The sequence below is a fragment of the Anarrhichthys ocellatus genome, unplaced genomic scaffold (assembly GCF_004355925.1).
Source record: "Anarrhichthys ocellatus isolate YVR2014 unplaced genomic scaffold, GSC_Weel_1.0 scaffold23, whole genome shotgun sequence".
Lineage (NCBI taxonomy): Eukaryota > Metazoa > Chordata > Actinopteri > Perciformes > Anarhichadidae > Anarrhichthys > Anarrhichthys ocellatus.
In genome coordinates, this window is record NW_022280053.1 from 864,969 (window position 1) to 891,410 (window position 26,442).

The 26,442-nt window shown below is 41.8% G+C and overlaps 1 protein-coding gene across 4 annotated transcripts in view; it reads right to left on the reverse strand.

Annotated features, from left to right (window-relative positions):
- The window catches only part of unc5da (unc-5 netrin receptor Da), a 149,314-nt gene that overhangs the window by 18,644 nt on the left and 104,228 nt on the right, over positions 1-26,442 (reverse strand). For all 4 annotated transcript variants that reach the window (XM_031860061.1, XM_031860062.1, XM_031860063.1 and 1 more), the window contains 9 exons: positions 24,232-24,375; positions 23,927-24,030; positions 13,205-13,373; positions 12,134-12,301; positions 8,640-8,804; positions 8,280-8,312; positions 6,197-6,382; positions 1,543-1,692; positions 590-808 (listed from right to left, as the gene is read on the reverse strand). In XM_031860061.1, the coding sequence (XP_031715921.1) occupies positions 590-808; positions 1,543-1,692; positions 6,197-6,382; positions 8,280-8,312; positions 8,640-8,804; positions 12,134-12,301; positions 13,205-13,373; positions 23,927-24,030; positions 24,232-24,375 (1,338 nt within the window). The remainder of the gene's footprint in view (positions 1-589; positions 809-1,542; positions 1,693-6,196; positions 6,383-8,279; positions 8,313-8,639; positions 8,805-12,133; positions 12,302-13,204; positions 13,374-23,926; positions 24,031-24,231; positions 24,376-26,442) is intronic.

Genomic DNA, 26,442 nt, shown 5'->3' on the forward strand with positions numbered 1-26,442 from the left:
TTGTACTGTATGATAAACAATTACTGCCAATCTACACTGCAGTTTAAAGGCCCTCGGGGGACAGGATGATGAATGTAGGCCACGAAAAAGAGCGGCCCGAATAATGTGGTAGACGGAGCATCACGGGCTTACATCACATGCGCTCGTTAACATTATCTTCATAGCGTACAGTGTGTTCTTTAAAATGCTAAAGCCGAAAATGCTTTTCAAATGAATTCATCCATTGAAACCCAAACAATTTGGGATTTACTAGGGCGAGAAAAACCTTCCATACGCTGAGAAATGTTGAAGGGTTTGTCAGGACGCAGAGGTCGGTTTCTTACTTCATCACTTCAGTAAAGAGTATATTCATGTTCATGTTACTTGGCCGATCAAAGACATTTCCACATATTCGCTGCAGGCCAATGCTGACAAGGTCAAATAGCATGGAAATTGAATATAACATTCCCTGTATCAGCTTTGCTCTAGTTTCGAAATGTGGTAAGTTATAGATTTCAGCTTCTCTGTGATTTCTAGTTTTACGTCGAATGAATTTCAGTTCGCACACAGAGGAACGTAACGAATTAAGATTTGCCCACAGTGGGCTCACCTGTGTTCGGTACCACCAGTTTGCCTCCAGCGTGACCAAACACCGCGGTTGCTCTGTGGAGAGGCCTGCTGGGAGTCAGAGAGACTTGTGGAGTGAAGAGGTTTTTGCCTCTTCGGCCCAGCGTCGTCCCGACTGCAACCCCTCTGTAGTCTGGAGCCAGGCCCCTTGGAAATGTCTGCGGGTGGGACATGACGTGGTACTCTGCCCTTTCTGCCACCCCTAGAGACACAAGGACATAACAGGGACTTTGTTGCAGTTATACAAACTCAGATCAAAAATATTAGACCAATTATATAACGTCAACTCAGAGGAGTTAAACGGTCTTCTCTCTAACTTAGTTTGATCAAAAGGGAAATGAAAGTCAATAACTTTCTGAAAACACTAAGTGCATACAGCACAAACATCCATTAAGTTCAAAGAATGGAGTGACTTTAACTGGAGTAAATACTCTAAGCTGGATGAACTCAAAGCCAAAACTTGAGGAATTAAGTTAAACTCAAAATTCGATTAAAGTTTGTTGCATTGAAATTTTTGACTTTTCTAAACTTTTCCTTTCTTTTACAGTTGATATTTCAGCAAGCAGAACAGATGGCTGCCAGAGACGAGAAGGCTGCTTATTGTGTACCTTTGTCTCTGTCAAGGACCCGTTTAGAGCGGCAAATCTGTATCACTGTAAACTCGATGTGCCGTGCAAGAACGGAAAGCTTGACAGGCGTTGCAACAGTAAACTGAGGAGGACGCGGCTTAACGAATGGTCAATTCGCGATGCCCTTCAAGGGGATGACCATTTCTCTTTGTATGGCGGCTGTCTTAGAGATTGCCTCGAAGCAGGTTCAAAGCAAGATGGATTATCCTTCTGACTGCAACAGCAGAACTCTATACTGCTCTGCAATTCTTGCCTTTCCAAAAGTAGTTGAGCACCACACGCTTTCAAAACACTTCTATTTTCTGACCTTTGGCTTTGAGATCAGGCAACGGGTCGAGGAGGGAGCGCTCGGCCATCAGCTCCTTGTCAATGGAGTCCTGAAAGCACATGGGGCTGGTGTAGGTACGCGACACTGTCAGATCGGGCTGCATGGATGAATTAATAAGCAGGGGGTTCGCTGAAAAACACACAAAAGAAAAAACGCATTTACCGTCAATAATTACACATCTTCAAAGGTGCCGTGAGAAGGATTTTACGACTTATAGCGTCGACGCTGCAGTTTGCAACCAACTACATTTGTCACGGCACTTCGTTTTCATCCACCTGTGACTTTGGCGATAACATCAACACCTTGGAAACAGGTGTCGGAAACACCTTATCTTGCCAATGTCTCAATTATGACAACTGCACATATCAACACCCGGGGTCTGTCGGAAATATCACCACTGAATTTTATTACAGATTCATTAAGAGTTTATTATATGAATAGTTACAGTTTTCTTTACATTTACAGTACATTTCCAACCCCAGGGGGTGCAGGCGGAGGTGAGAGTGTTGCTATGCTACACCCAGTGCACTGCATCACTGAATCAGTCACATGCTGTGGCCATTTGTTTGTATGCATGTTCATCTTTCTTTGAAAATGTAGTCTCTTAGTTGTGCTATAATGTGTGAAACATTGGCCCTGGTTACATTTGTCTTTTCAATGCGACTTTTGTGATCGGATGCGCCAGATGGGAACTCTGTTCCGCTTGCGGCGCCCTGCCGGATGAATATATTTTGTAGTCATAAAAACCACCTCAGCACGTGGTCTGGCTGATCGGATCCCAATGCAAGCGAGATCCGATCTTGGCGCGTACGGACTTGGCAGTTAATGCGTCCTGGCGTGATCGGATGACAAAAGTCGCATTGAAGAGACAAGTGTAACCACCGCATTTTGTGCTGCCGTCTAGGCCAGGACTCCCTTAGAAAAGAGATAAACAAATAAATCTCAATGGGACAATTTGTCGTGAATAAATACCGGTTAAACTCAATTTTAAGTAAAGAAAATGAACATTGTACTGATATAAAATCACTGTACCTCGTTGATCAATTAGGAAACACAGAGAGAAACAAAGACAAGCTATTATAGATAAGATGAATCTGTTTATTGTAAGGTGAAATACGTTGGTGATGAATGACTTGTTGACAGCTGTTTCAGCGAGCCTGAAATGACGACGGAATATATACTCGGTTAAGTAAACAGCGTGGATTCTCTTAATGAGCAGAGAAACGCTCATTGCCGATTTATTTTGTTGGGAATTGGGTGAGCTGCTGTCGGAGTGACTCATGATCGAGGACGTTATTGCGAGAGAGCGGTGAAATGAAATCGCTGTGTAACTTCTGTAGCGGTGTGTACTGAAGCAGGCTGCAGCATAGAGGAGGGGGAGGGGGCGTGTTGGATTTTTATGGGGCTTCGGCTGATTTTTTTGCCCCCTCCATCAAGCAGAACAGGGACCGAGATTAAAGCTTTCCCCGGCTCCTGCTGTGTTATCAAAGCGAACTTTATTATGCCCTGCTGAGAGCTGTGGCTGTGGCGACCCATAATGCCAGCCTTGTAAAAATATGCCTCAATCTGTTGGGCAAAAACACACCACGCTCCGGAGCTTCTGGAAACACGGGGCCACAAATGCTGCATTCGGGAGCCGGGTGAAACAACAATAAAAACAAAAAAATCAAACACTAGTAAATTACATTTTTAATTTTGAATCATGAATAAGTAATTGAAGTTTTGTTGTATGCAAGAAAATGCCAAAAACAACCAATAATGCCACAAACTGACTCAATACCCCGATGATACATCTCTTGTTTAATATTTTGCTGAAGTTATGGTACCAGAAGGTCAGAGTAATAATAGATAAGAGTTACATTTTTAAAATGGTTTAGAGCCCAAAGTGTGCTTATTACCCTGCGTTTCCAGGGAACGTTTGTTGCTTTAGGTATACTGATGTTTGAAATAAAGCAATAAATGCACGTTGTGCTTCATAGATTCAGCAGCATACTGTATGCTATGGAACATTTACTGCACTACAGCACACACAGTAAGAATCTCCAGAAGGCTCAAGTAAACAAACATAAAAATTAAATCCAGTCATTTTGGGCCATAAAGCATTTTAATAATTGATGTAGTTATCTCAACTTACAAGGAAATGTATGCATAATTCATGCATATATATACAAATGAATGCAAATAAACAAAAGACGGTATGGCTTGCATGCATGTTTGGTATTTTACATTACATGAAATGTCATTAATATGTGAGCACATTTACAGTATAGGAGCAGAACCACATCTTGTATCTCCTGGTCTCCGCGTGTTAAAGTGTGGGCGTTTGCTGTATATTTCTTTTCATCTGGAGACAAGCTGAACAATGAGACCTGGTCTCCCTTCTGCTTCTGCATTCGTGCGTAGTTCTTACGTTTGGAGGAGACTGACACTTCATTTATATTATAATGCCATCTCACTGTAACACCAGGGGAAACTGCAGACATAATTTCAATTTCAACGGATTTTCAAGGTCCTTTGAATCATCACACTAATTAGAATAGCGTGATTGCAGACAGAAAGCCACTTTTCATTTTGTTGTTTTATGAAGATCAAATCAACCACGTCCTCATATTCTTGACTTCGATCACCAGACTGACATATTAATAACACAGTCAATACACAAAAAAGGTAGATGGATAAAGAAATGAATAACTTAAGCAAAGACACTTAATGCTGCATTTTCATGGCGAATGCAATCCAAATGGGGCGGTCCGTGGAATGGTGTCATTTAACTAGATGGTTGGCGATTCAATCCCCGTTTAACCCCAAGTTGCTCCGCTGCTAACGGGTTAGATGCAGAGGTTCATGTGTGTATCTGGACAGATGTGGCTACTTTCATTTGGATTGCTGCGCTGCTGAAAGAGCTGCGTGCTCTTAAAGAGGAACGGCGGACTGTTATCTTTCATCAAACTGTTTTAAAGTTAAAGTTTTGCCATTTTTATTGGATGCAGGACCGTTTTTTTTGTGCTTGAGCCTGTTTGGTCATTTCCAGAATCCAAATGAACCCACTTGTGTCAAGGTGGATGTAGCGCCGCAGCTGGGCTTATATTTATGCAAATTAGGTGGTGGAGAGCGATTTCAGTACCTGTTTTTAACTGCTCTTTAACAACCTCTTGTTGCAAAGTCAAGTGCAAAGAATCCCTTTTTAACTTTAGATGGTGAAGAGGCTCTTCAAAATCACATACACTCCTTTCATGTATGTTGAGCTATTTTATTTTTCTAATAAAGATAAAAACATTTTTTTTTCAATGCAAATTAAAACACGGAGTTTGTGCTGAGCAAAATAACTTAACCAAAGTCATCATCCACAGCTGTCAGGCCTTATTAAATACCTGCAGCTATCATACAACAGCAGGAGTGACAGGTGATAACATGCAAGCGAGCCGTAAAGTGTTTGTATTGAAACGTATCAACTCTCCTCTCTAATTTACGGGGGTGTGCCGAGTGCGATTATGCACGAGTCAAACAGCGTGCATATGCTAATGAATAAATCAAATCAGCCAACATGGCACCAGCTAATTATCTACACAACTTAATATGCTGCATATTCGGAATGTATGCAGTGAAATATCAAAGATGTCCTCCTCAGGATACGTTGCAACCTCTATCAGATTATTAGTGGGGAATTATTACAGGAAGCATCGAGGAACCTCCATTAAATATTGCATCATTATGTTAGCGGTGGTTTAAATAACGGAGGGTGGATGGAAAAGATGGGAAAAGAATCGAGAAAAGTCTTGTTTGATAATGATGCAATATTTAATGGGAGTTCTTTACCGCACAGGAAATCTCACTCTTTTCCTCTGTTTTCTTTGAAGCCCAGTTTGGTTTTAGTAAAAGTAAAAACAGTACATAGTAAAGTAAAGTGACACTGGCAGTAAAATGAGTCCTTTGATAAGGAAATCAACAGTTGCCGTTACTTTCAAAACAAATGTGTCCACTTCTTAAAGGAACGGTGTGTAGGATTAAGCAGGATTTATTTGCAGAATATAATATGAAAGGTGCACTTAGGAGGGTGCAGATCTCCACCAGGTGTGTCTGCAACGAACACTGCTGTATTGATACAACCAGTGCTTCAAAGCGTCGTCAAACCAACTTCATAAAAACTCAAAAACACGCGTCGATGTATCGTTATAGAGGCACTGGGCTGGAAGTCATTGTGTAATACGCTTCATACAATCGTGCCAAAACACAAAGGCAAACACAGCGAGCTGTCTGGATGCCGAGGCCGAGTGGCGGCGAGGTACTGTTTGTCTAAATCCCACACACTGCTCCTTTAAACTAGACGTTTTCTTATTTACCTTTACCGTTGAAATATATAATTAGAACATCTCCACTTAATTAAAACCTACTTACTTAATTCTGTCTGCAGCATTGTGCTGAAACAACACAACCATAAATCAAGCAAGCCGGACCGATATGTGTGCTGCCAAACATCACTGGTGCCGGCTTTCCATCGTTTTCCCCTCTCTCTTCATCGGCGCCCCCCCCCCTCCCGCTACCTACGGTCGGAAGCAATGTGCGCCGAGGGATTTAGCATTGCAAGGCACAACTTTGGGTGTAAATTGGATCTGCAAGACACTCAGTGGCTCACCTTGACGAGAGGTCTTGAAGCTGAAGGACTGGAAGCCCCCGGTGAGGGCCGAGGAGTCGATGACGTCGACACCGTACTCACTCTGGCTCCTTCGGTAGAGAGTGACAGCGATGATCAGCAGCACCACTGTCACCACCCCCGCAGCAAGGCCCGAGTACAAGGCCACGTCACTGCTGCTCTCCACACCTTGGAAAAGTAAGAGAGAGAGAAAGAGAGAGAGAAAGAGAGAGAGAAAGAGAGAGAGAGAAGCAGATTTTTGAGACGTTTTGCTCTCTAAGTGTGTAACTGTGTGTAATTAGGAAAGCAGGGAGACATTTCCTCCCAGAATAAACTGAAAATCTGTGTTGCTGAGGAACATCAGCTGAGTTGAAGATACGAGAGTCTTTTCCAGGAGGCAAGTCTACCCTGGTTGAAAACTACTTCAGCACCTTTTCCTCGCCTGCCTTGCTTCCTGATGCACAGCTTCATTGTTCCATCGTGTAGCGTTAAAGCCACTAATGAGGAACCTCGGAAGGAAGGCGATTATAATCAACCCAGCACCTGACTGTCATTTCAAACACTGCTTGGCTCATGGTGTTGGAGGCGCTCTGTGTTCCACTGGGATACTGTGACAAAACCAATTCATTAAATTAGCTCATCGGCAATGATTACTGTCCCACCAGTGCAGCGGCGTCCGGCTCCTCGAAGAGAAAGAACGAGCGGGAAATAAAGGAGGCTGCTAGCATGTTCTTGAAAGATAATGAGATCTGCGCTGAAAATAGGACATGCTGAGAAATCCTCTAAGTAGCCTGAAGCTCAAATGAGGAGGAATTGACAAAATATGCAAAGCGGCATTAACTGCTACAGTAGCAGGTTAATTGGGGGCTTGGGAAGTTTTGGCAGCGCGGTTGCATTCTTTTCCCCGTTTCTGACAAACAAATATACGTAACTGAGTTAAAGGACAAGTCAGGACGAAATGTGCATGTGGCTTTGTAGGTGCAAAGTACGCGGCAGTAATGGCCGGTGCTTGGACTGTTTGTTAACATTTTGCAGATAGAATATGTTTCTGAAAACATTTGAGTGGAGGAATAGGCAATGCAGCAACAGAATCTTGATTCATATTTGATCAGCGCCGCCTAGTTTGACAGATTGATCAGAATTCACGAGCAGTGATTGACAGCGGCGTCAGACACGGCTCGGATCCGATTGGTTGTTTTCCTTCGGGCGCGGTGGAATCTCGAGAATGCCACGAGGGGCCCTAAGGGGAGGCAGAGGAACCTGATTCTTATACTGATGATGTGTCTCATGTAGTGCTGTCAGGATATAGTGACAAAAGTTATTTTCGTAAAAGTCACACGCTACAGCTTCAAGTGATATGATCCAACACACAAGATGTTATTGTAAATGGAGTGAAAATGGTCGCCACGGGTGGAGAAAACACTCACTCAACATTGCTTCGATCAGACATCTGTACTCTACGTGACACACAAAATCACAACATATATGCTATATTGTATTTCCCACTTATTATTCATACATCTTGTCTATCACTTGTCCGTCAGAACATCTGTATCTGAAATGACTCTTGCCTCTATTCTAAGTGCGGGATAATTCACAATGAGTCATGCGGAGAGTGTTGGTTTTCATAAGCACACCTGTCAGAGTGATTTATCCTTGTTATTCCCCGGCTGCTTTCCACACATCAAAATATAAGTATTGTTTCCTATTTCGTGGCAATGTGCCCCGTTTGGGCTCGGTTAAAGCACCATTCAGACACATTGCTCTCACTTCCTGCCACAGTATTAGTGTGTGAGGGTCCTCAATAACAACACTGTGCTGCCACACAAACATGGACTTCGTGTTACTTTACAACTCCCGCTAATATTGGACGATGACGGCTGAAAGAAGCGGCCCAGGTATTACGTAATTTATAAGGAGGATGATGTTGCTGAATATGAAAACAATGAACATCTTCCAGCCAATCAATATCAAGTATTATCCGGTCATTTTCATAAACTAAATTATTCTTCCAGGCCGTGGTTGCAGACAGTGATATCGTTAAAACAACATAACAGTAAGTAATGGACGCCGAGGAGGAACTCACCCTGTGGCTTAGCATCATGGAGCAACTTTCGATCTGCAAAGACAGAGAAACATCAGAATTTGAGAGTTTCTCTTTGACCATTTTGAACGCTAGTCTTCGTTGATTTAATTACTACTTGTGCATGCATCCATGCCTGTGCACGGCGTGTTACGTATGTGGAGTGGATCGAATATGAAGATGGATGAGGGTGCTGGTAATGAGCATGATTATAATGACGATCATGATCTAGCCCACACTGCCAAAAGTTATGAGCAGTAAATCTATAATGACACAGTGCCTGAACATTAATGATGCTGAACTTTTTGTTTTTCTTTCTGATCGCTAAGCAAGCGGAGGGAGATAGTTGCCGGTGTCACCCACTCTGTGTGCAGAGGCCGCCGGTGCAGTTGTCCGTAGCCAGCGCCACCCCGTCGCACAGCCGTCCTCCGTGTTTGGGCTCCGGAGCCGTACACTCTCTGCTGCGCTGCCTCTCGCAGTCTGAGCTGCACACCGACCACTCGCTCCACTCTCCCCAGCCGCCGTCCACTGAGGGGATCAGACGCAGATGTTTGAGAACACGAGGATGCACATGAAGAACATAAGGTTGCACATACAAAGATTTGAAGTGCATAAAGGACAGTCGGAGTACGCTGTGATCTTGTCAACGTGTGAACAAACACACGGGCAAAGAACAGAAGAATAAAGAAGATACAGCGGTGAAGCACTGATATGAGATTCAAACACTGAGCATCATTCACAAACAATATATGTAGAAATTCCTCAGAGCATGCATACGCACAAATGATGAGGGGCCTACTGTCCTAGAAAATGTAAACACACATATTAAATAAATGCCTGGCATATTAAAACTACATTCATTAAAACTAAGGATGCAATAGACAATATCTTGATCCATTGATATACTAATGCATTGCCTAAATGTATTAAATAACTTTGAAATTAGGGAGGTTTCATCCTCATTTATTGAGAAGAATTAAAGTATCCAACTGTAAAGTTGAAGAGTGTCACACCCCTCGTTTACAATGGAGTATCTGAGAATGTACACGTTGAAATGTCACAGTTTTGGTTCTCATTGTTTTTACTGTCGGCAACCTTTTAAGTGCCGTTAATCTGTGTGCATCAACAAGGTTCACATGAAGTTTAACTATGACACCATATCACGATCTGTACATTCATTCCATCCATAAAAGCAACGTGCACAGCAACATAAAAAAAAAAAAAAAAGGTATATTTTTCCTCCCACAATCAGGACGTTGTAATATATATGAAAGCACAATGCCAGAAAGCTGCCATCCACATCTGAGTTGACATCATTCTGTGAAGAAGGCAACAAGTAGAAGCCAATCAGAGGCAGAGGAGTGTGCAGAATGCGTGTGGGGAGAGAAATCTGGGACGGGCTCTGGGAAAGAGGTAATGTGGCATGCCGATGAGAGGGTACTTCAACATTTCCAAGAGAAGCTCTCGTGCTGGTGTGTTATTGGTGGCACATGTGCCTAAAGTTGCCTCTCCCTGGCCTATAATGACCGACTACTGCCACCGATCTCTAGTGCCATGAGATCGTGCAAATGTAACCAATGTTCAACCGTGAAAATGATTGTGCCTTTTTACCCACAACAATGTCACAGCGTTCTCCATGTTACACCTTGTATTTAGAATCCAGAAGGATTCTGATTCACGGACATGTGCACGGAGGTGGCAACAAGATTTGGGCGAAAAGGTAAAAACATTTCTACGCACAAATTAGTGAGTGAGATCCATGAGCAAAGAGTTGATGCATTTAATAGTTCTCTAACTTTATGGGAAGACACTTTCAAGGTAACAGCTGCACTACTAACTTCACAAAAACATTTTTCCACCTCGGGGTGCCAGAAATGTTGAGCCGCCTCGCTGACTTGGAGCACAAAGACACTCTGCTTATGCCACACTCCATCAAGCCTCCTTTCCACCTCCAAACACTCTCAAGGTTTCCTTCTTCCTGCTAATCTAAGCGCAAATGCACCCTGTTTATGTTCAAACTCAGATGAATCCTTCAGAAGGGGGCAGGAGATAATGTTTGGAGGAGTGCACATGGCTTCCACTGATAACTTTCTTTTTTTCTTCTTAAACCTGATGAGCATTTCCCTTTATGCTGATGCTGTGGTTGAAATCATAAATTTAGGCTTGTCTCGAAAAAAACAGTCGGGCAGAGGAGATTACACGGAAGTTTTGATAACTGGAACTGCTGCTCTGCTCTTTCTCTCACTTCCTAAGCTTCTGCTGTTTGTTTGCTTCTCTCCATTTCCCGTAACATTTCCTCTTCATTTGCTGATTTGTTCTTTTTAAAAAGGTCCACTGCATTAGATTTCAGATACAAACAACTGTCATTATCAGCCGCGGAGACGTGCAATGCATTCCAGGTGAAATGTAGCCGGTTGAAAGGAGACGTCCACTAACTGCAAAGTGTCCCTCAAGCTTTTAGACTGATTTCCTAGCTTCAAGAACAACATTGTTCTCTGTTAATTGCAGGTATTAAAATCAACTTAGAGAGGCATTAAACGCTCCTGAGTAATCAGCCACAGACACCATTTAGATGCCTCGACGTTTTGTTACATTTACTGTATACTTGTTGGGTTGTGCATGAGTGGGGCAGAGAGATACGTCTCCACACTGATGCATTCAAGGACATGCTGACATTCCTAGAGTTGGCTGCCAAACAGTCTTTAAGAATACATTTATTTGCTTACTTGTCAAGAGTTATGAAGCTCGAGCCAGCAGACGATTAACTACGAGCAGATCTAAAGCTCAGCTTTGAACATGTTACATCTCAACTCTGCACGACGGCCGAGGTCTAAATTCAACACATTGGGGTTTTATGGGGGTTTGTGCGCCGATGTTTTCTTTGGTCAAGCTCAGAAATGTTGATGACAAAATTCCAGAAAGTGACTGCGTTCCTCAGATCGATAGTTCCGGCACAGAACTCCCTGTAAAACTACAAGAAATGTTTCTGTACAAATGAAACAAATAGGATTCTAGGTTTCAAGGTTGCTCTTAAATTACAATACAGGATTGCGCAATAAGCTGCAGTGTAGCCAGCTCCACGAACAGAAAGTATATTAAAAAAGTAAAATGTTCTAAATTGGAAATCAATAAAATTGGCAATAAGTAGAATAAAGCAGCAATAAATGAAGAAATAAAAACAGTCATTCAATATTTATTCCAGCGTTTGCACCATTGCAGTACTGTATTATTGTTGATAATTTATAGAAACATTTAGAATTTTAGACATTGTATATTGTTGCTCCTTATTGCATTGTTTATATATATTTATTTATCTTCTTTTACCTACAGGTATGTACATAATAACATACATCTATGCACATTAATGTTTATGTTTAGTGTCGATCAGCTTTGTTGTCAGTCCTTGTTTTTAAGCTGTATCTCTATTTCTGTGTACTTTATGTACAATGAGAGAGTTAAATTCCTAGTAAATGTGTACTACTACATGGCCAATACATGTACACTATATGTATACGTATATACACAAAAAAAACATGTATATGTGCAATATCGCTGTAAGTTATAGTGCAAAGACTCGACAAGAAAGACAGAATCAGTGCAATGTATCAAACAAGATGTAACATTTTAATGTGTGAACTTTAGTGCTGGTCAGTAGATTTTGTTACCTTTGGACGGAGCCATGCTAGCTGTTTACCCCTGTTTCCAGTCAGTATGCTAAGCTAAGCTAAGCGGCTGCTGGCTATAGCTACGAGCAGATATAAGAGTGATAATTATCAATATTTTCCCAAAAATGCCGCACTATTCCTGAGGCGCCTGCACAAACACTAACAGCATGAAGACCACGTCCTTGTGCTCACCTGGACACAGTGTGTTGCAGGTGCTCTTCTGTACAGACATGCCCTCACAGAAGGCTCCCCCATTGAGAGGAGCTGGATTTGTGCAGGTGCGAGAGCGTTTCTGCAGACCGCGACCGCAGCGCACGTTACAGGGAGACCAGTCCGTCCACGACGACCAGCCACCGTTCACTGTTTGTGCCGAAGGATGAAAGGAAAGGGATGAGCAGATTCTACCATAATGAAAACTGGCACACATTCTGTGTTGTATTTTCTGCATCACAGGGCTTCACTCAAAAGTGACAATGAACGACTCATCCGGGAAAAAAAACCTGAGGTGTCTTTACAGAGATGATCAATGGTGTCGTCCCTTCTGTCTACTTTTTCCTTTGATTTGTTGCCTAAAATAATGCGGGATGACGGGAAGAAATGCTCGTATTCCACCATTGTACATCTGTCAGAGGCTATTGGGAGTAGACAAGCCTGTCTAGACTTCATTAGCGTTAAGGAAATGATTGATGGGACTCAACAACGGGGTGTCAGAAAGAATTAGATGAATTCCTACAGCAGCTAAATGTCTCCCTGCAAAAAATAAAAATAACCGGATGACAGGTCAGCGAAATGAGCACAGAAACACTCCAATTAACGAGGTATTCCTCCGGTGTGAAATAAAGGGACACTATTATGACATTATAATTTCACTTATTCTCCTTTTGTCTCTGCAGAGCTCTCTGCGGGGCTTTAAAACCGGCTGGAAACAGTGTCTGCACTTCTTGTAAAACAAAATGACTGTAAATATTGTCCCCGTGTCTTCGTGTTTTTACACATGAGAGATCACTTGCCCATTAGCTGCTCATTAGACCCGCGTGGAAAAAAAGACTGCTCGCTGTGGTTGAGCGGTGATTTTGATATTAATGACTTTGGGGAATTCAGAGGTGCCAAATTGACAGCCTCCTTCTGGAGGAAAAATCGATATTTGGATAGTGACAAGACACCTGTTTGACATTGTTTTTATCACCTGTACTGCAAACCCTAAAGAAAGCCATCGTGCGTATTTGGCTGAGACAGAATCAAATCTTCAACATCACGTCTTACCGTAGACCATGACAGTGGCGGTGGCGCTGCGTCTCTTGGCCACGATGTTGCTGGCAACGCAGGTATAGTTTCCGGAATCAGAGAGTCGGGCTTCGGAGACGATCAGATTGTGGTCGCCTCTCGAATCGCCTTCAGAGTTTAGAGGTTCTTCATTTTTCAGCCATTCCACCTGAAAACAGTATTTGACATAAAGATATTTGAAGATGTGACAGATGATGTGATCAGTGCTAAAACGTTTCCGTGGTCTAACAGAATACATTTGTTTTATTACAGTGTAAGGTTATAATGACTTGCTGATACATGCAGAGGTGAGTGTGTGTAGCTTTGAGCTGCTCTCTTCCCATCATCATCACAGACACCATCTGAGGAAAGTGCGTCATTCCTTAACACTGAATATAACTTCTTTAGATCTCCCACAGTACCAGTTCATGTTTACGTGTGCATTTTAGTGAATATGTTTAATGTCTCTTTTATTTAGGAGGGGACAATGCACATTAATTAACATGAGCCATCGTGTAAATGTTTCAGACTTAGCCATACAGGCTATTTCTCCATCTGCAGTCCCTGATTGATGGCATGAAATAAAGCATACAGGAGCACATAAGCACATCGAATGCTACAGGAATGAGCCCTAAAACCTGGAGATGGGGAGTCGTTCCTTTTCCAATGTGAGGGTCCAAGGACAGATGATGCTGCATGCTGCACAGATTGTAAAGCCCACTGAAGCAAATGATTTTGGGCTGTACGTATAAAATGAATTGAAAGTGGATTGAATTTGATTGAAAATGCGTATCTGTGACTTTAAGCCATTTCAACTGTTTATTCGTAACTACACCCAAACTGTTAATCGCTACTTTTAACTATAATACGTCCAAACTGTTACATTACAATAACTATTTCAACCATTTATCCGAGACTTTAGGCTGTTTACAGAGAATGGGAGGGCTCTATTCAGTAGCATACATTCAATTAAATACACAATTTTAAGAAAGCGAGAGATTATAAACTACTTAAAGCTAAATATACTCCTTTCTAGGGGTTTTCCAAGGACAATACCATGGAATGTGTAGTGTGAAATATTATTCCCTGTGACATTTCTTTGCTATAGATTATCACTACATTTATTCAGACAGTTCCGATTGTAAGGTTAGAGGTTTGTCGTAAAGGCACAACGTGGATGACATCCACACGCAGCAGGTAGGTCACATCTTCTACTTTTCCTCCAATTCAGTGTCCATGTAGTGAGTGAAAGTAATAAGGAATTACGAAATAAAGGACACTCTGTTGATACTACTCTGCTTGCATGACTGGTCCTGTAAATTGCTATTAATGTGCCACCGGCTTGAGCTTTTCATTGAGAGAGACGAGCGAGGGAGTGGGGTTTGATTTATGGCAGTGTATTTGAGGATTAAAAACTCCGCCCCACTGGGAGCGCCGTGCATGGGGTCGCACTCCAGTGCGTGTGTTTTGCGTGCGTGTGCGCGCTTGTGGAGAGTGTCTATTTGCCGGGGGAATACAACAACAGCCAACAAACTCACAGATTGCTTTGCTCTTTTGAAACACCCTGGATGAAAAAAATTGAGCTGGGAAATCAATAAATCACGAGTCATGTTGTCACAAACGTTTTTTTGTCCTTTTGATGGCCGAAGAAGTCTTTCATCATGCGCCTTTAATTTAACTCTTTTCATCATTTGGCTCCACAGCCTTCAAGACGAACAAAGCAACCGCACTGGTGGGCTGCGTCAGTCATTCTATCAACCCCGGCCTTTGTGTTCTTTGCCTTTCACTATTTCACACCTTAAATGTCGAATCAACCTCTGTGTCGCCGTCCATGCCGTACGAAATTCTGCACAGCTGCCGCCATTAATCTACTCAGCAGTCTGTTTCAACCTGTCATGGTGGGAAAATAGTACATTTATATTTCAATCATAAATGAAATCATGCTTTTAGGTAATTTAAAGAATTATTTCTGCAATCACATTATAATCTTGTATTTTTCTCCAAGTACAGACATACTCTTATCTATTCATCTATCTATCCATCTATACAAATATAGAGTAAAGTGTGGTACACCGTTGTTCTTCCTGCCTTCTGTATTTCACTGCGGGCCTGTCTAGTATCTGGGAAGTAGGGAATTAACCTTGACAAGTGGGAGGTTTGTGCTTTATCACCTTCTCTGCAAATGCTGCAGCCTCTTTCACGAAAAGATGACAGAGGTGAGCTCTGTTATTTTTTTTTTTTTTGTACCAGGGTCACGTTATACACTGTCTGCGTATAGTCCGCAGTATTCAAAAAGACTCCCTAAAAGGCATCTCTGGTGTCACAGAGAGGCGACGTAAAGGCTTTTTAAAAACAGGGCTGACCCTAAAAGCAGGACTCAGCAGCTCCACTCTTATATTACTTATATTTTCATATCTTCACTCTGAATAAGATGCAAACTATTTCCAATTATAGCGTGCGTGGGAAAAAAGGACACACTAATTAAACTGGGATGGAGCTATTGGCCACCAACCGCTTGATAAGAGGAACTTATATAATTATGGAAGTTTAGTGTCGTAAGGTCAGTTGTGCCAATACAAGCACCGAGCACAAATTGCTATCTCTACTTTGCACATTATGTTGAAATTACTTGAAAATACATTTTCATTTATTTCAGGAAAAAACACAAAACTATCGAACTACTTTCCTCCAGGCGGCTTTAAACAACAGTTTGAGAAATACGCTGAGGATTCACTGAATGGAGAATTAACCCCCAGCCCTTTGTTCTCTCCCTACACGTACTCAGATGAGACGCATATTTATAGAGCAGTGTCAAAATTGTTCTCGACAGGTACCGAGATTTAACCATTATGTTGCGTGATTTAAATATATTCCAACATTTAGTGGATAATATGTCACCTCAGGAAACACTGAGTAAAAATAAATGCATCGCCTACAGCGAGGAATTAAGAGACGTGCTCCACTGTATTACATTATGAACGTATCTCTCAATGACAAATCTCATTTTCTATCACGATGGAGGAAGTAAAAAACGACGAGTTGGATAAATGTCCGGCTACGGTCTATTTTGCATCATTAATCAGTTTATTGAAGCAATGCAGAGACGTGTCAATGACCCACAAAGGCGATGTCTTTGGTGTGATCTCATTTCCGTTATAAGTGAGCAAGCTAATGGTGGTGGACAAAATAACAGGGACACTAATACAGTACAATCAATGCATTACTTTAGTGCAGTTATTATAAGATATCCGACAACAGAAACTGAACTTTATGAGTTTCTTTACGGTATTTTTATTGCAGATGAGTTGTATTCGATGATATTGTAGGTGTAGGGTTGTCCGCCTCCCCTACGGTAAAGAAACACTACCAAAGCTGCACTCTCCAGGTACCATATATAAACAGTATATATGTTTAACATAGGTGTGTAGGTAGATGGTCTGTCTGCTAGTACTTCCTCTAAAGGTGGCCTCTGTGAGAAGCCTGCTTCCTCTGGTGCGGTTTTGTGTCTCACTGTAAACCTTGGCTCAGGCCCTGATACTATATTGACAATCTCTCTTTTAACATTACGTCACCATTTGTGCCACTTGCTTACCATTATTGCAACTAGGGCAATATGGAGAAAATCAAAAATCTGTATATTTTTGACCAAATACCTTGATATCAAATATTGCAACAGTATTGTTGGGTTAATATTAGTCTTCAGTAATGTGGATATAATGACTAACTGGGTAAAGGGAAATCATCTGATTACTGCAATGTTTACAGAAACAGAGTGACAAAGGACGGCTGCGCTGTGGACTTCTGGGACTCTTGTGTCACCAGAGTCTGTTCAGTTGCACAAACATGCAGTGTTTAAGTCGCCCGTCTGCCAGAAACCTCGCAACCACACTTAAAAAGACAACAACTTTCTATTCAATACTTTTCAGTTGGTATCTATAACAAGTGAGCCGTGTTTGTGTGTTGAAGTATCGATGACTGCGGTATTGACCTGCCCTTCGCCAAGGATCACTCACTCGCCCTCTCTGCAGTACTGTTGAAGTGTTTGAGATGCTACGTCTTTGTGGCACTCGTGTGTCCCTGTTACCAATATTTATGCATCTATAGAAGGATGAAGGGCTTTGGCTGCCACCACTCCAAAACAGAAATATGGGGGCTTTTTTAGACTGCCTTATATCACATTATTACTCAAGTTTATGGAGAGATACTAATTTTGAATTAGAAGAACAATTTGTCTAAAGATGTGGAAAGCTCATTCTAAATAGCCCATAACGAAACTAAAAGTATATGCATCAATATATCTTCAGTGTCGTATCTTTAGTGCAACTAATGACAACATAAACTACCGAAAAACACTCGTAAAGTACCTGAAAATTGTTCTAAAGTATGGTAATTCAGTTAATGTATGTGCATGATCGTGAAACTATAAAGGCATTTGTCTAAGTGTCGTCAAAGAGGAAGTCGACCGGTGGAACAGCCTCAGCTGCCGTCTTCTTCAGTGTAACTGACCACATTCTTGTCCCTCTCGTCTCTCTGTGATCGTAGAATACATGCAGTCTCTTTGGTGATGAAGGTTCATTTCCCGGGTCCCTTATCTCAGGGAATTCTTACGCTGCAGCAAATTAAAATAATCGTCTTGTACTCCGGTTGGTTTTTTTCTGTCCCATGTTTTTGCTTTGATTTATCCATCTCGCTCTGCCCCTCCTTCACTCAGTGTTCGCTGAAGGAAGAGTATAAACCCAGAGTGCGATTTGCATTCTGCGTCGGTCCTGGAGTCTCTCCTTCGGGGTAAAGCGATAGAGAGATGCACATGCTGATGAGAACGCAGGGACAGGACGGACTCAAATGAGCCTGATAAGCCACTGCCTGGGGAGGACAGGGAACGGATTTGCTTAATTGGCAAATTTGTTCCACTTAGATAGCAGCAACCAGTGTTGAACTGCACCACACCGAACCCAGCCGACCGGGCCTTGCGGGTGTCAGCTGGTGGCGAGGTAACGTGGTGTCAAGGTCACCGCGTTGATCGTTAAACAGCGAACGGGAAGCTGATAAAAAGTGATCCGCACCGTGTCCCTCTGAAAGTTTTCACTCTAACTTTTGTCTAGTTTAGCAGCGGATCATTTCCAGCCAGCGCAGAGAGAGAGACAGCGAGCAAAATGAAATAAACTCAAGATATATTGAAAGCAGCATCAAATGGTCAGCAGGGGGTCCGTGCAGCAGAGGATCGTTTTCCTGATAGCTCCCAGCTGCTTGAATGAGACGGCCAACGGGCCTGGAGCAATCGGTGTTTACGTGCCGAGAGGTATCATCTCAAACTTGACACATACAAAAAAAAAAGTATGTCCAGTTCAAGTTCCTCCCTGCATCAGGCCTAAACACTCAATTATTCTGAAAGCAGATGCAATGCCCTACATTTACAATCAATTTAAATGTGAAGTGAAAGCGACATGAAGACGATCACAAGGCATCGCGGTAGGTTTTTGTTCCATCTGATTCAATTAGGGTTGAGTTTCATTAACGAGCGCCCTCCTCCTCTCACTTCCCCCTCGTGCCCGCACCCTCTCCGCCTTCCCTCAGTCCATGTGTGGCCTTTTTTTTTTTCTCAATGCAACAATGACTTTCATGAAATCACATTAAACAAATGAGCCCTCCGAATCTGACAGCAGCATATTCTCGAGGCGGGGGTGGCTAAACCCTTGTTGTGTCCTTGGTTTATCTCCACACCGTCTCTGGAAATGTTATGTTCATCACTGAATAATTACATTTTAAGTACTTCAAATGACTTTGGATGAGAGGCTTGATGATTAATTACACTTGGTATAGAATACTTGGGCGGTTAATGTGCGGCTAATGATTGTAAAACAGTTTTTTTTCTAAAGTTATTGGAGATCTTTTTTTTTTTTAATGTCCACCACTAAACTTTTACACTTACAAAAGGCAGCCTCCCTTTCCTCGTTTAGAACAAGACTAAACAGCTATTTGCTTACATGTTATCCTGAGCAGGCTGTATAATAAAGGTTTGACAGTTTTGAATGAAAGAATCACCTTCCTGGTTGTGCCAAATAACCCCTAAATGACTTACTTCATACACATGAGGACTGAAAGCAGACCATGTCGTTCCAGAGTCACGCCTCAGTTAATATGTACAACACCTAAACACCTGTACTATAAATGAGTTTTAACGAGTTTTGGACATTTCAAACTTGTCCCAAACGGGTTGGTTGTGTTTTCAGCTCCTGCACTTAATCAGTCATTAGTCATTTAAAAAAATAAATGTTAATGTTCCATAGTGATAGCCGAGTTTGAGATGTGTATTGTCGCTTTGTGAGGCTATAAAATCCTGAGTAATAAATAAAAAAATTGCAATTTTCTGTGACAGTTATGTTCCCTGATGGTGGCCTAATTGTTTTCTTAGAGCAACATTAATTATGCAGTCATTATTATGGCCGTGATCTTTATCCTCCGGGGATTTAGACTTCAGCACAGACTTTTTTTTTATTGTTTTCAAGTCGAACTGAACTTTGAAAGTTTTGTATAAGGACATAAAGTATACAGGACAACACTGTGGTTATTATGCACATTCTACAACAGAGAATACAACTGTCTTTTTAACTTATTGTGTTCAGGCCTGCGGGTGGGTGTTTATAGTATTTGCTACACTCTGTGAGATTTTAATGCTTTGTTCTACCAAATGAAATATGTTTCTGAACACTTCTCATTCATTTTGATGCTTTTATGCGTCTTAAAAAGGCAGTTGTTAACAAGTGGCTAAATGAGACTACAAAACATCATCAAACCGAACACCAGTCGGCTTTCGCTTAGTGGTGCTAACCGTGGTGTGGTGTGTTTGTAGCTTCTTATTCGTTTTGTATTTAAGCTTCATATGAATACATATCCAGCTCCCTTCTAGTAATCATTTTTCTTTTTCCTCAAAGAAACTGAAATTAAAATTCCCTTTTGCCAAGATGAAGAAGTCGATATATATATGTATAGAGAACATACATTTTGACAAAATAAGTCAAAACAAACACTGAGCTTTTCTGTATCTATACAGTATATATCGACTTCTTCATCTTGGCAAAAGGGAATTTTAATTTCAGTTTGGCTGATTATGAGATTATCCTGCCCTAAACAGAGCCACTAATGTAATGGCTTCAACATCACAGTGCACATAATCTGTTTTGTAAACTGCTCCCTGTCTATAAAAAGTGGAGCCAAGTGAAGAGATTTGGCCTTCTCGACTCTTGTCACCAATAAACTGCAGCAGGCTTAAGCTGTTTGACGATGATACATTCTCTGTGGTCTGACGAACAGCGTGCACAGATTATTGCCTCTGTCGCTGCTGGGACAGATAATATGGCATTCTCTTGATTTTCATTAACATCCTACACAGCAGCCCAGCAAACCCCCGCGTGGCTTAGTTACAGCGAGATGCGGATAAAGTCCCCCCCCCCCTCTCACTGTTAGTGTTGCTTCTGAGAACATGGAGAGAGCGGCGACATGAGGGGATTTCAAGCCGTAAAGTCGTCTGTACAGCGTTTATGTCTTAAAACAGCGAGCCAGAACTCGTTTCATCTGCATCAGGTCAACTCAGCAATTATTGCAACCATTGTATTAATCTCCATCAGGGTGCGTTTGCAGCAAAATGAAACAGTCAAATAAATGTCAAGACCAAAATAAATATGGCTATTCAAAATATGCCTTTCAACAGATCACACTGCACCATGACCTCAATTCCTTAAACTCAAACTGAGCTACAGCTTCTCTCTCTCTCTCTGAGCCAAATTTCACAGTGCTGGTTGCAATAAAGGCTTCAACCTCTCAGCAGTGTCTAAAGTCACCAAAAAAGAAAAGAAGAGAACAGCCACATCCCCAACTTTTGATGTGAGTGGTGCAAGTCACAGTAGAGGGAGCTGGATTTAGTCCCTGCATTATTTACTATTACCATTCTCTTTGTTAGCCGGTCACATTAATGAATGCATGAGGAGTTGCCTATTTGATGACCACAATGCAATGGGGAGAATCGAGGTACATCGATGCTCCATTTGTGAGAGCTGAATCATTCATCGCACACCACACACACACATACACACACACACACACAGTTGTGTGCTGTGGAGGGAGTCCATGGTCATCTTTAAAGAGTCTTAAAGCCGTCATCTACATTTTTGGTGAACATTTTAATAATATGGAAATACAGAAACTACAGTGCAGCCAGCTGGAGAAAATGTGTGCTATACATTTCAGGTACATGTTCACACACTAGTACTGACTTTCATCTTGAATATATGACAGTTTTCACTTCACGAAAGTTTATTTTGACATTTTAGTCGTCTAGAATTGTCTTGTTTAGCGTTTAGCTTCTGGTTTGACAAAAAAAAGAAGATGTCTGCCACTAAAAACGGACAAAGGTCAAAACTGTAGTCCGCAAATCACTGACGTCACGTTGACTACATGCACTTTTTATATCCATGGTTTATATCTATGGTTTATACATTAGTCTGATATGACACTGTGATTTGGGATGTTTTCAGTGTATTTGTTCAAACAGAAATAACAATACAACCAGTGAAAAGCAAAGATATAACTCTCAGTCAAAGGGTATTTTTACTTTAGATGTTTGCATGTCATGACACCTTGTGACGCAGCATCACATTGTACCTCGCTACGGATTCTGCAGCAAAAAACTCTTTCAATTTAGGTAAGAAACAAAATGTGTGTTACTTTTACTGCAAATGCGTGAAGTTAAGATTAATGGCAGGAAAACAGGATTATGCAGAATGTCTCCCACAATCAGTTGGGATTAAGTGAGCTAGCTGGCTAACTCTGATAGGGTGTGTATGTATGCGTTTGACTTATTTCACTGTACAGTAATCTAGTAACTCCAAGGCCTTAGTGCTCTTCATAAAAGAGTCAAAACAAAACAGTCCTCATAAACCACATAACCACAAAACAATTAGCAAATACTGTATATAAAAAGATATACTAATTTATCAGTGCAAGCTCATGCAGAGCGACACATGGTGCTGGAAACACATAACGCCTCCATAGTGCGGCTTAATATTGTAACACAGTCTTGCAATAAATCAAACCTCAGTGAACTGTTAGAATACAGTCTTTGTGACAGAAAGTTGTTGATTAGTGTTGAAGTCCATAGTGTTGTTAGTGGTTACATTTTCTTCTAACAGTCTGTCCTTGTGTCGGGGAAAGGGTGTGAATAAAGAATAAGAAACACCTGTTGGATTAGTAATAATCTTTAGTCTGTCCTATCGATTAAAGAAATATGTTTAGTAGTGTTGCCCTGCCGAAATGTCTCCGATGTCAAATATAGAAAAGTCTGCTGAATGTAATTCTGTTTGACTTGTAAAACAATTTAACAATCTATGTTTCTCAAGATCATAATTAAAGATATAAAACATGAGTCCCTTTTAAACCCCTTTTGTCCAAAACAGTTGAAAGGGACATTAAACAGACTTTAACCTGTCAGCTCCCCTTCACAATGTCTGTGTACTGTCTAATTGAGCCCACGTTTGAACAGAGCCCTTCATTGTCCAGAGAACTAATGGCCTATTGATGATGTTTTTATCACCACTGTTGCAAAACCAACCGACGTCTGAGGGTGAAGAAGACGGCTCATTCACACGGAGACGCCAACGAAAACGTCCAACTGGAGAGACGGCGTGATTCGGGAATTTCTGTCGGTAAGCGCCAACGCTGAAAGTTAAAGGAACTGCAAGAGACCAAATTACGAATGGGCCACATGACCACGGTGAAATCCGCGTCATTTCCTGCCTCCCGCACGCTCTACCCAGTAAACAGGCCCCACCCATCGCCTAAACTATATTATACTATATAAGTATGTCCAGTAGGTGAGAACGCGTGTTGTGTGCTATACGTGTGTGTGTAAGGGCAACTTTCGGTTTTATTGCTGTTAACAAACATCACCGATGTAAACAAAGCTTTAACTATTAGCATGATAATAAATAGTAATGTATTAGTCAGTGTATGTAAAGACCCGTTAATCCCTTTGGGAATAATAGCAGGGGTTCCAGTCGCTGTGCTTTGAAATGTGCTGGTAGGGCTGTCACTTTGTTTGCCAATGGATCATGGACTGTGCCTTTAAGTAAATGCAAAGCTGCAGATGCTTGGGCACACACAGGCTTTGATATTGACATATATGCCTGCTGAGCCTGCACATGAAGGCACGCGACATCAGAGCGCGGCACAACACTCACCACTCAACTGGACCGTCCGCAAGAGCCTCATTTTATATTCATAGTAAAATTAAAATGGCTTTGACGGGCTCTCTCTTTCAGACACACACACACACAAACACACAGAGGAGGGAGAGAGGGGAACGAGAGTGGGAGTGAAATTAATACATGACATCTAAATAAGTCATAGCCGTACAGCCTTTTACCAGAGAACACAGCAACCAGAGAACATGGCGATGCACATGGATGGACAGATATTACTCCCTGTATATGAATAATCTCTCCCCTTGAACAGAGCGAGTGTGAGGAAATAAACAAATGGCATCTCCAGCTCATCAACTGCAAGCTCTGGCTTCCAATAAAAGTGCAGAGATGTGCAGATGCTGGAGAGCAACACAACATTGTACCGTGAATACAGAGTTACACTGCGAGGAAAACCAGACGGCTGACTGCTCCTCTCCAGGCAACACAGGAGAAAATGTTACTTGTTTGAAGTGCAAGAAGCCCTCACCTCAGCCACAGGCACTCCCTCTGGGGGACGACAGTGCAACACTATCATGCCATTCAGAGGCATCTCGGTGCCTTGGGGGTCCTGCTCAAAGTTCTTCCTCAGGTCTGGGGAAGAGAATAAACAACCAGTGTTAAAGAACACCTGCAACAACACGGAGGAAGTGTGTTTTCACGTGTGACCTTGTCCCGCTCGCATGCAACTTTAAGAGATGATGGCGACTACAGAATCACGCCACCGGTTTTGAAGAATAACCTTTTCATGGATGATATAAGGTCATTCTGGTATCAAAGTGACATGCTGCTTACACGCGATGCGGACAGTTGCCTTGCGGCTCTTGGAGGTTCCCAGGTGACTCCAGGCGACGCACAGGCACCAGTAGTCCTCCGGGCCGTGGAAGTCCTCCACCTGCTGACGCGACACGTTGATCATCACCTCGCGGATCTTCAGCCCTGCAGAGAAGAAGAAGACCACGTGGATTAGCATCGTATCACAGGGCTGATCAATGAATGAGATGAAGGTTTGCGGGGGGACAGAGTGATGATTAAAATCTGAATATGATAAGATTATCAGCAGGAAACAGATCTACCATTTGCCAGGAGGAGGAGAAAATGCTACTCAAGAAAAAAAAGGAAAGTAATTTCAAGGATCGTACTTGGACAACAATCTTAGCCGTACGGTATACTTGTATCTGGTATGTATCACTAGGGAATATTCAGATCTACGTCATTAGCGGTCTTTCGATAAATGCTTGTTAAAACTTTAGTCTTGCCGAACAGATGGCCGGCGATGCAAAACGCTGGTTGGAGGGGAGATTGTTAGTGAGCCCTAATATCCTCTTTCAGTCTCTGTAAAACATAATCCATTTACACACAAGTGACACTAAATGCTATCCAGTGGAGGCATTAAGTGAGAGGAGGAACACATCAGCCTGTTATTGTTTTAAGGGAGAGCGTGAGCACTCTTTGTCTTTATTTCCTCTAAAAAATATTCAAAGAGCTATAATCTAATAGAGAAAAGCAAAACAATGCAATTAAATACTTCATCTGAACACCGACACTTTCTATGACGATGGCATCATCTATTTCTGCAGCAGAGCTGTGACTTGATGTCACACCGGCCCTTCGTTATTATCTGCATATTGTCTGGGATCCAGCTCATAATGAGCGCGTGTGAGACGAGCATTTCTCGGAGACAGCTGATGGGAATTTAAAAGCCTGGTATTTCAATTATGCCAGACTCTGAACAAAAGATGACAGGCTCGGACCATTAATGCATCACCGGGTGGCTCTATTGAGCATCTAGGTAATTGCTGCTTTCAACCAACATATGATATCCTAAAACCTCAGTCAGCCAACCCTAATTGATGTATTAATATATGCATAAATGAACACATACATCATGAAATGAATACAGTTGTGAACAGCTCATTTAAGTGTCTAGTCTCCAAAGAGTGCACAGAGGGGGAATGGGAAGTCACAATTACAAATACCCAACCTCTCAAAGAAATATTAGTAACATTTGCGTTCTATGTTTAAGTATCTACGACAAAAACAGTTTAAAAAAAATACATTGACGAGCAAATAAGGAAAGAAAACCTCGGTGTGTAAAGGCTCTGAAACTCACAAAAATGTGTCCGATCATATTACATATGGATCAAAGAAAATATATAACTTATGATATTTCATTGCTAAAATGCTTCTTGAGCAAATACAACAAATACAAACAGAGGAGCAAGTGGTGTAACTGTTTGCAGTGCAGCCCAACAAACTCACGTTGTCTTGTCTTGTTGGTGTATTTTTGATTAACGGTCGTATTCAGCACCGACCTCACCTGCGACTGCAACCTTGTGTTTTTTGCCGGTTGAATACTTTTAATGTGCTCGCAGCAGCAGATCACGTGTGTTTTGCATTAGAAGTATCTCAGAGCTCTGGTACCGTCGTTGGAAAGTGTACAGTATAGCGACGTTAGTGAGATAACATGCTGCGTCTTATTCATGTGTACGTAGGCAGTTTGAATCCTGTGCGGGGATGGCGGACTCCGCCTCTAACAATGAAAAATATATAGAGAGGTTGTTACAGACATTGAATGGCTATTGACAACCACAAATAGTATCAAAAGGATTATAATAAATAATATGAATTTAAATAATAATTCCTTCTTATTAATAGATTTAAATCTTCTACTTTTTAAACCTTATTTTCCAAAGGCAGGAGATCAATAAAGGTTGTACTTTACACTGATTTCAAGTACAGCTAACAAGTCATGCCTCACAACACATCTCACAGCAGCTGTTCAAAAATCACTGTAAAGCTCAGCCTCTTGTGGCTTATTGCTTAATTACGCGGCTCTACACTTAGAGGAGTTGTCTCTCCACAGGCTTTCGCCGTCATGCCGAACATTGCAAACAGCTCAGACAGGGGCTGCGATTAAATGGAAACTAATAATACAAAATGAAATGTTATCAAAGGGAGCCTAATGAAGTACTGTAAAACAGAAATGTTCTCTGAAGACACTGT